Here is an 11,119-nt window from a genome sequence, read left to right as displayed (position 1 = left end):
ATAGCAATGATGGTCATTATGTACAATCGTCTTTTAAAAATTTAGGTTTTGTTATTCAGTTTGTCTTTTACTTATAGTTTAAGATAATTACACATATATACCTCTACTACAATATGCGACTACTTCCTGAAAATTAAATTTTCGACAACTAACTCTAAAATTAGGAAGTTTACGTAATAATAAAACAACATGCATAAAACTCAAACATCTATATAAAAATTGTCCTTTTTAATTTAAACGCCTCTTCCCCTCTTTCCCCTTCTCTGGATCTCACACGTTACACAGTTTTGCTAAGCATGAAATTGGACATGTTATCTAGTTTTTTTTTCCTTTAGTATCTAGTTTTTTTAATTAAATCAAACTATTATTTTCGTACGTCTATCATTGAAGTCACATCAAATAGTAGGTGACTTTCGCATAATCAAATAATAGGGAAAATGAATTCTACCTAGATTTATTATATTCTCCAATCAAGCATATGAGTCACATACCTTCGTTAAATTTGCACTTAGGCCTGCTCTCCACTTCGACATAAATTTTCCCGGGAAGTCTATTCGATATTTTGTTGTTAATTTTTTTTAAAACCCTCTTTTTTTGTCTTAAATTTAGAAACCAAAACTGTAAAGTTATCCTTCAAAATGAACTTCACATACTATAGTATTATTCTAAATTATTGTAATTCTCTTGACATTATCCTATTAAAATTATTTAGTCTTTTTTGGGGTCCCTTCATATAATAAATTGATTGAATCAATAGGCGCGCATTCGACTCTAGATAAAAGTAGTATATTTATATGACTTATGTAAAAGGCTTTGGAGGGTAGGTATTGCTTACAAGCGTAAAGTCAAGAATAGAAAATTGCAGTAGCATCAACTTTTGGAGTTCTAAAAATATAGAAGTAGAATCCTATCAAACTTTCTTCTCAATTCCACAATCAAGTTCATATATCAGTATTCTATTATTCTATAAACACTGATAAAAGCATATCTCTTCCTCCTACAAAGTACTTGTCAAATTAACTTGGAGCTCTTTTTTTCTAGCCATAGGCTCCAACAAAATAAAGTTCAATGGTAACCCTCAAAAGAGATGTACATTTACACCCCAAAGGTGGTCAAGACGTTCTTTCTTCTTCTTCGTCTTCGTCTTGTCAAGATGAAAGAAACTATCGTAAACAAGAAGAAGATCATCAGAATGCCACAGAAGATATCAGACTCCGTGGGAAAAGCAGTGGCGATGGCGATGGAGATGAGTCGGACCATAGAAAGAATCCGGAACTGAATCTGCTTGAACGTTTAAACACAAATAATAGTCCAATATGTAATGAAAATGATCCAACATCAGATGGTGCAGAGCCAAGAGTATTCTCGTGCAACTATTGTCAAAGGAAATTCTACAGTTCACAAGCATTAGGAGGACATCAAAATGCACATAAGAGAGAAAGAACACTTGCCAAAAGAGCTGGTCAGAAACCAATTGGACATCACCTTTTCAATTTCACCCCAACAGCTGCTGCTGCTGCTTTTGGCCATCATCCATATCTAAGAGTACAGCATCAGAATAACTATAATTTTGTTAGCAGTATGTCTACCCTGCCTCTAAATGGTGCAAATTATCAGAACAATTCTCTGGAAATTCAGGCACATTCTATGATTCATAAAGCAACAAATAGTAGTGGAAATTGGTCAAACAGGCAATTCATCAAACACCAACCAGGTGTAGGAAAACTGTCTATGATTCCTAAAGGAAATATTCACTTCATTCCCCAAGAAGAGAACAAAAGTGACTTGCAAAAAATTGATCTTTCTCTCAAGCTCTAGTTCTTTCCTTTTGCCAAAACCCATGTTTTTCATTTTGTGATATTATTCAGTCAAATTCGGGGTTTTGGTTACTTTTCGCTAGCTCTTAATTTTGTATGACATTGCCCTGTACGATATATCATTTGATATCAAGAAACCCTTTTAGCTTTTGTTGATTCCATCATTTAAATTTCTAGCTGTTTCAGCAATTTATGATGCTAAATTCAATACAAGCTACCACTTTAGATCACAAGTCTCATACAAATTACAACCTTCTTTTAGAGGTTTTTCAAATTATTTCAAGTAACACCAAATTCTTCTGTACATGTTTAACATAAGGCTAATTTTGGGCCAAGTTTCTGAATTCCAACACGATTTAACTCTCAATTCTAAGCCATAAAAGTCGAATTAAAATCAAGATCTTCGGATGGGACACCGTACTTTTCCTTTCACATCAATTTTCTAAAAGTACTCTCGGTCTTGATCATTTTATTTTTTTATCTTGGTTTGGTTTAAAATAAGTGTTTATTTATATAATTAAGAAGGAATTAATTTTATTTTATCAAAATTTATTCTTATTTACGTATTTCAATATATCAAAATAACAACTAATTAAAGTTAATTTAATAAAAATATTTTTTTATCTGGGGAGTTCGTATTTCCTTGGACAAGAGGGAGTAGTAGCTATTACTGTCATTTGAAGACATTGATTACACAGGTGGATTTAGCGCGAGTTTTATGGATCGAATTGTCTCAAATTGTGTATCTTTCCATACAAAAACTAAAATGTATGTATATAATAAGATTACAATCATTAAATCTAGAAGCTACTAGATTAATGTCCCTCGTCTCAATTATGTCCCTCGTCTTAGAGGTAGGCAAATGGGACCTCGTATCAAAACAAAATTACAGTTATCATTAATGTACCCCGACAACAGTACCAGGTTTTCAGCAATCAAGAAAACTTAATCTAGAAGCTACTACGTTGCAATCGAAGAGTTTGGTGGCACCTCACAAGACTTTCAGTAATTACAGCAAGCTGTCGGTTGTTTCCACATATTAAACAACTCATGTTAACAATAATACTATTAATAAAACCATTAATTAGGTTTAACTGGATTTCAGCATAATTAAGAAACTCAATGTATGAACAAATTGGACAGTGTTTCAACTGTTGAAGTAGTTAAAGAAAATGGCTGTTTATTTTGTCGTAGTACGCAAATATTTTATTGAATGGCCCTGTCATCAGCCATTAATTAATAGAGATAATGTTTATCATCTTCAATGACTCTGTACGGTGTCACATTACATTATTTCATTGCTAGATCTTCCAAGATTTGATTCTTGTGTTATAATCTAATATGATAGTGAGTCCACTTTTGCCTTTTAATTATTTATTTTAGTTTTTTATTACATAATTGTTTCACATTTGGTAGGATGATCCAACCTGGAAGTATAGGGTTTCTATTTATGACTTTCACTTGACACCTTGCTTTGACCTTATATATGTGTGGGCCGAACATGTATTATGTTGAGCGTGCAAACAAATTAAAGTTTTGCAACAGATTGGAAGCTTATACGTAATGCGTACGATCTCTCAGCGGTGTGAGGCATTTTAGAGAAATTCGTGCAGGCTTGTCCTAAATTTCAAAGCGGATAATATCACATCACATTAAGAATATTTTTGACTTATTTTAGCCCAACTAACTGAAATCAGAACCCAAGTTCGGCGGAACGCGTACAACAATGGCAGAGTAATGGCGTGAGACTCAATTTACTTCCCCCAAGAAGTTTGTTGAGGGTTTCGATTGCCATAAATACTCTAATAATATGGGTCGCACACAGTAAATCTCGAAAATTGACCTGTAGATCGTGATAATGAACCACGTGGAACTTCCTTCCACTACTAGAAATTCGGTAAAAACCGACCAAAAAAACCGACCAACGTTGGTCGGTAATGGCAAAAAACCGACCAAAACGCGACCATTTATGTGTGGACGGTATTTTTGTGGTCGGAAAGGAATACCGACCAAAGTTGGTCGGAAATTACCGACCAAAGTTGGTCGGTCAATTAAATTAAAAAAAAAATATTGCAAAAAAAAACCGACTAAAGTTGGTCGGTTTTTTTCCGACCAAAGTTGGTCGGTATTTTAATTATGTAAAAAACAAATTCACCATCTGGGAATCGAACCGGGGTCTGTACTGTGGCAGAATACAATTCTACCACTAGACCATTTGTACATTTTGTTTTAAGACTGTCTTTTATTTGATTTATACTCTTTAATCGTATTTTCGCACGAAAATAACCGACCAAAGTTGGTCGTTTTTATTAAAAAGTAAAATTACCGACCAAAGTTGGTCGATTTTTTTAAATGACCCGCCGAATTAACCGACCAATTTTAATCGGTTTTTTTAATATTAATTTTTATTTATATTAATTGAAAAACCGACCAAAGTTGATCGGTTTCTTGAAACATAAATTTCGCGGGACTCAAAAATAGTTTCCCGCATTTTTGCGCCAAAGAAAACCGACCAAAGTTGGTCGGTTTCGTAAAAAATAAAAATTGAAAAACCGACCAACTTTGGTCGGTTTTTTGGTCGGTTTTTTTACCGACCAAAGTTGGTCGGTCGACCTTGGTCGGTTTTTGCCGAATTTCTAGTAGTGTTCGAGGGGAGATTGTAGGGTGTGCGAAAAAAATCCTACATTAGTAGCTAAAAAGATTGGGAGCCTAAGCCCACATTTGAAAGAAAATATGGAGGCTTTTTTCCTTCCTATACAATATTTGAAACTTATTTACCAAAATTATCCTAATTTTGTATATTACCCGCCCTAAACAAGGATTACTTATAAATTATATACAATCCATTATTAATGCCTTAAATTAGGAGATTTAGTTACATCCTTTTCCTATTTTCTTTCCACACCTCTTTCAATAAGTATTTTCCTTTCCAAATTCAATCAAACAGAGGACCGTGAGAACCATATGAGATAAAATCTACTAATAGATTTTGACCAGCAGTATGTTCCCCTTTCAAGAAATGTAGAAAAAATTAAAAAAAGAAAGAAATAATAGAACATGTAAAGACATTGATGAGAATATTTACTACATCTCCAAACATTTCAAGAAATTGTATGTAAAAGTGATAAGCGAAATTTGGTATTGAACTCTTTGAATGTGATTGACTTTTCCATTGAATGGCTCTGTTGAAGCATTGTACTACTGTCCAAAGTTGGATGAAATGAGTTGGATAAAAATCCTCTTCGACTATGAGCAGTAAAGAGTTTTTAATATTCATGTGTTTGACTCTCCACCATTGACAGCCATAAAAAAGTTTTGAAGCTTTGAATTTGAATTTGGGTTTTCAAAACCATTATTTGTTTGGATTGGGTGTTGTTGCAAACAATTAAAAATATTGTTTGGAGTTTATATCTCAATTTTAAGGGTCTTTGGTGAAGATTAGACTTGATTTTAGCTAAATTTCATATTGAAACTCGTCGAAGAAGAAGAAGAAGAAGAAGAAGAAGAAGAAGAAGAAGAGCACATGACATACCATGTGATCTTCTTCTTCTTCGAGTTTACAACAGAATACAATTTACATACAATTACTACATTTGGCTTGAATTAATTTTGGACAAACTGTGATTTATAAGATTTTTATATTTTTTTCTATATCCGCTTTTATTGCTTGATTATTAAAATTATTAAATAATGACCTGGATAATATCAAATGGTCCTAACCGCACCACGCAAGCGAATGTGCGACCGAGACGAAGAAAAAAATTTATAGCGCGCCTAATGTTTGTCTAGTGCTTAAATTATTTACTAAGGTTATTAAGTTACATAGGTAATTAAGCTACATAGTTTAGAAGAAAATATCACATATTGAAAATTATCTGAAAAGCTGATAATTAAAAATTTGGACCAGCTTTGTTTATTGGGTTTAAAATGACATTGGGCCACTTTCTTTGTTATTGGGGCTGTTGGGCCAATTTTGGTGCATTTACACTGCTGGCCTATTTTGGACAACTTTAATATTGGGCCAGCCCTTAACTTGTTGTAGTTGGGCCTACAGAAATTTAGGTTTTGGCCCAGGATACTTTGAAATTGGGATTTGCATAGACAGCCACCTGAAAGCCAAATTATTAATCCAACAAATTTTACTATAGCCATTTCTACCAAGTCATGACTTCATAAACAAACACTTTACTAAACAACCGCTTTTATCTTAATTAAGATCTAAATCAGAGTGGCAGGCCAAAAATTCAGCACTAATCGATTTTCAATACTTTAAACATAAAGCATTCAAAACTAACATCCATAAACATACAAAAAAAATAGTTTCAACTACCCATGTAAAAGAGAGTTAATGTTAACTGACTTCTAGCACGTTTTCATGCTCAATCACAATCATAATATTTAGTCTTAGACAAAATTGAATATATTCATTTTCCAACAATCCAAACTAAATTCAAATCTTTATTACTTCTGAAAGTATCTGCAATACAAAGTTAAAAAAAAAAATACCTGGATCGCAGAATTATAAAAATATAGCCGTAGAATGAGTAAGAATAGCAGCAAAAAAATAGCAACAGAAATGGCGTTAAAATAGTCTAGAAAACCAATAAAGATGCTTGAAACTAGTGGCTAAGCAACTTCAAAAATTGACTGAAGGGTCTTTCTATTTTTCTCAAAGGTTTTGCACTCTAAGAGACACTCACAAAGCTCACAATTTTCACCTACTAAAGATGATTTTACGAAAACATTTCTCTCAAAATTCTCTCCTTTTTTTTCCAGTCCGTAGATATCTCCTTGCTACTCTAAAGATGTATGTTTTTTATAGGAGAAAAAACAGGCATTTCATAATTAAAAATCTATCTTTTTTTTTGGATAGATTTTTCAACAAAATCTGCTTTAAAATTCAAAAGGTAAAATTTTCTAGTTCAATCTTGTCCAAAAGAGAGTATTTCAAATAAAATCTGCTCTTCACTATTCAAAGATAGACTTTTGTTCAAAAACTATCCAAAAGTATATATTTTCTTACCAAACAATTGACTTTTGTGTTTTGTACTCAAAAAGTCTCTGAAGCAGTAAGTAAGAAACCTAACAAGTACCCTATACTCTAAAGTATTCCTTCATTACCTCATCTTTCATCAATACAAAATCATTCTACTACTTCAACAAGTGCAAAAACAGAAAATTTAGCATTTCAAACTTTAAAAACTAATGCTAAAATAATTAATGAGAGAAAAAAAAAATCTGGAAAAAAAAAATCAACCATGAAAAAAGATTAGAATTTTTACCATTTTACAATTCAAGTGGCCGAAAATAGTGGTATGCCAACTCGGTAGAACTTTGAACTTCGAGCACGATTTTCTTATTGATAAATCGTGACCGCTAACTCTGGTGAGCCGAAGATCACTCACGATATCATCAACAATAAAGTCGTGTTTCGAGTTCGAGGCTAGCCTAAGCAGAGGCGAGGTAGTGATGGTAGCTGGCGGCAGTGGCGGTGGTACCGCAGCGGTTAGGGAGAAAGAGAGAGTGAAGAGAGAGAGAAAAAAGAGGAAGGAGAAAAGAATTATGGGTGGAAATGGGGGCAATTTTCAAATTTTTGAGGCATTTAATACCTAGGCAGATAGTGAATGAGAGTCATTGGATCTAGATGGAATGGATGGGTAAGATTTGATCTTGCTTCATTTAGTAAAACGACGCAGTTTTATTATGAAACTACGTCATTTTGATCCGGATCTTGGCAAGCCAACAATTGGACTGGTTCAGCCGAATTGGGCTAAAATATTGGGCCTGATTTGTGTATAACTCAACTGAAAAATGACATTAATTCAAACCTTTAAACCCCTTAATAAATTAATTAATAATTTAATGCTAAAGTCTATAAACACACACAATAAACCTAAAAACAATGTAATGTAGGAGAAATAGAAAGAGCAAAAATTAGATATTTACACCTGGTTGGTATTTTGAAAAAACGTGACCGAACCTTGCTTCTGAGGTTGCCTGCATATCCTTGGCCATAAAGAAATCAGGTTAGTGTAGTTCTGGATAAATTTTGGTAGCTGGGACTACCAGACACTGGAGTTAAGACTGCTGATGTTGTTGTTGTTGTTGTTAGTGTCACTTGCTGCTTACATCAAAAGAAAAAGAGAAGATAACTACATATGTCTGTAAGCTAAGAGTTACAAAATTCCTATCTATGTGTCTTCTGGAGTCAAATCTTGATTCATGACCTGGTCGCTTGCGTTGACCTTAGATTGGATCTTGACGCCCTTTAAAGAAAATATTATGGCTCATTCTCAATTGCTTGATTTTCCGATCAGAATTTGAGTAAATGAAACTTGAGAAGTTGTGCTGCTGACACATTATCAAAGCTAACTCCAACTATCTTATGATCGAAAGATTTCTCTCTTCTGATGAGAAACTGAAACTGCAAGCTTCAATCGTCACTTGTGCTTAAGGCGGGTCTTGCAAACCCATCAAAAATGAACAAAACGAACAAAATTTTTCTGCCCTAGTTTGGACTAGGGAAATTTTGTGAGTTGTTAGAGAAAGCTATAAACTATCTAACCTAATTAAAGCAAGATAAAGACAATAGTAGCTATGTGAGGATATGCAACCACGGGCTAGTACCCTGTGTTACCAAAAGGAAATGTAACCAGGGGTTGGTACCATGTATTACTGAAAAAAATATAACTAGGGGTTGGTACCCTATATTACTGAAAGAATGTAACCAGGGGTTGATACCTTGTATTACTAAGGAGGAATGTAACCAAGGGTTGGCGCCCTGTATCACTAAGGAGAAATGTAACCAGGGGTTGGTACCCTGTATTACCAAAAGAAAATATAACCAGGGGTGGGTACCCTGTATTACCGAAAGGAATGTAACCAGGGGTTGGAGCCCTATATCACTATGGAGTGTAACCAGGGGTTAGTACCCTGTATTATCAAAAAGAAATGTAACCAAGGGTTGGTACCCTGTATTATCGAAAGGAAATGTAACTAGGGGTTGGTACCCTGTATTACTGAAAGGAAAAAAAATCATGTAACTAGGGGTTGGTACCCTGTATTACTGAAAGGAAAAAAATATGTAACCAGGGGCTGGTACCCTGTATTACTAAAAGAAATGTAACCAGAAGTTGGTACCCTGTATTACTGATGGAAATGTAACCAGGGGTTGGTACCCTGTATTACTGATAAAATATTGAATCCCCTTAGGCGAAAAGGTTCTACTCGAGTTAAGCTACGGAAAGCGAGAATGGACGAAGAGTACTTCTACCCAAAAATATGAGCCGGATGCCCCTAGGCGAAAAGGTTCTACCTGGGTTAAGCTACGTAAAATAGCCTGAGCGAAGAGTACTTCTACCCATAAATTCGAGCTGGATCCCCTAGGCGAAAGTATTCTACCTGGGTTAAGCTACGTAAAAGAGCCTAAGCGAAAAAATACTTCTACCCGAAAATATGAGTTGGATCCTCCTAGGCGAAAAGGTTCTACCTGGGTTAAGCTACGTAAAACAAATTAAGCGAAGAATACTTCGACCCGTAAATATGAGCTGGATCCCCCTAGGCGAAAAGGTTCTACCTGGGTTAAGCTATGAAAAATAGCCTGAGCGAAGAGTACTTCTACCCGAAAATATGAGTTGGATCCCCTAGGCGAAAAGGTTCTACCTGGGTTAAGCTACGTAAAATAGCTTGAGCGAAGGATAATTTTACCTGGGAATATGAGCTAGATCCCCCTAGGCGAAAAGGTTCTACCTGGGTTAAGCTACGTAAAATAGCGTGAGCGAAGAGTATTTCTGCCCGGAAATATGAGCTGGATCCACCTAAGCGAAAAAGTTCTACCTGAGTTAAGCTAGGTAAAACAGACTGAGCGAAGAGTACTTCTGCCGGGAAATATGAGCTGGATCCCCCTAGGCAAAAAAGTTCTACCTGGGTTAAGCTACGTAAAACAGCATGAGCGAAGCATACTTCTACCTAGAAATAAGAGCTGGATACCCCTAACAGAAAATGTTCTACCTGGGTTAAGCTACGTAAAACAGCCTGAGCGAAGAGTACTTCTTTTCGTAAATATGAGCTGGATCACCCTAGGCGAAAAGGTTCTACATAGGTTAAGCTACGTAAAACAGTCTGAGCGAAGAGTACTTCTACCCGAAAATATGAGCTAGATCCCCCTAGGCGTAAAGGTTCTACCTGGGTAAAACTATGTAAAACAGCCTCAGCGAATAGTACTTCTACTCAGAAATATGAGCTGGATCCCCCTAGGCGAAAATATTCTACCTGGGTTAAGCTACGTAAAACAGCATGAGCGAAGGATACTTCTATCCAGAAATATGAGTTGGATCCCCCTAGGCGAAAAGATTCTACCTGGGTTAAGCTACGTAAAACAGCCTGAGCGTAGAGTAGTTTTACCCGAAAATATGTGCTGGAACCCCCTAGGCAAAAAGGTTCTACTTGGGTTAAGCTACGTAAAACAGCCTGAGCGAATGGTATTTCTGCCCGAAAATATGAGCTGGATCCCCCTAGGTGAAAAGGTTCTACTCGGGTTAAGCTACATAAAACAGCTTGAGCGAAGAGTACTTCTACCCCGATATATGAGCTGGATCCCTCTAGGCGAAAAGGTTTGACCTGGGTTAAGCTACATAAAACGGCCTGAGCGAAGGATACTTCTACCTGAAAATATGAGCTGGATCCCCCTAGGCGAAAAGGTTCTACCTGGGTTAAACTACGTAAAACATCCTAAGCGAATAGTACTTCTACCCGGAAATATGAGTTGGATCCCTAATAAGTGAGGATTTTGACTACTTATTAGCGCCTATTTGCTTTCGTTTTAGTCCAAAAGCGCTTAATTGTGTTCCCAAAAACTGATAAAATATGCTTAATTGTAGGAATATTGGAAGATGAGCTCCAAAGATGAAATCCACTTCAAGAAGGAGTAATCTGAACTTAAGGACAAAAACAACACAAAAGCCAAAAGTGCGGTCCGCAGAATACCATCTTGCGGTCGCAGGTCGTGAAGCAATTCCATCAAAGAATGTTGCAAGATGCGGACCGCACATGAAATTGAGCGGCCGCAGAAACTCGGTAAAAGCCAAAGTTCAGAGAACCTGCATCTCAAGTTCAACAAGAGTACAGAGCGACTGCAGAAGAGCATGATACGACCACAACCACATTTGTGCGGACCGCAAAAGAGCATGGTGCGGCCGCAGACATATTTTTGCTTTTTGCAGAAAGAGAGAAGTGCGGCCGCAGTTCAGAATTGTGCGGCCGCAGGTTTCTAATCCTATCAGGCTGAAGCAAGGTGCGGACCG

The 11,119-nt window shown here is 35.9% G+C and overlaps 1 protein-coding gene across 1 annotated transcript; it reads left to right on the top strand.

The window, feature by feature from the left end:
* The first annotated feature begins 805 nt into the window (after window positions 1-805).
* LOC104090300 (zinc finger protein 1-like) lies at window positions 806-1,967 on the top strand. The gene has a single exon (XM_009595366.4). The coding sequence runs from the start codon at window positions 1,069-1,071 to the stop codon at window positions 1,816-1,818; it is 750 nt and encodes a 249-aa protein (XP_009593661.1). The 5' UTR covers window positions 806-1,068; the 3' UTR covers window positions 1,819-1,967.
* The last annotated feature ends 9,152 nt before the right edge of the window (window positions 1,968-11,119 follow it).

The sequence above is a fragment of the Nicotiana tomentosiformis genome, chromosome 8 (genome assembly GCF_000390325.3).
Source record: "Nicotiana tomentosiformis chromosome 8, ASM39032v3, whole genome shotgun sequence".
In the NCBI taxonomy this organism is placed as follows: domain Eukaryota; kingdom Viridiplantae; phylum Streptophyta; class Magnoliopsida; order Solanales; family Solanaceae; genus Nicotiana; species Nicotiana tomentosiformis.
Note: the sequence above shows the minus strand (reverse complement) of the source record. Positions and strands in the feature narration are given on the sequence as shown.

Coding starts and splice junctions, on each gene's coding strand:
- LOC104090300 (XM_009595366.4), top strand. CDS start 1,069: ATGGTAACCCTCAAAAGAGATGTACATTTACACCCCAAAGGTGGTCAA.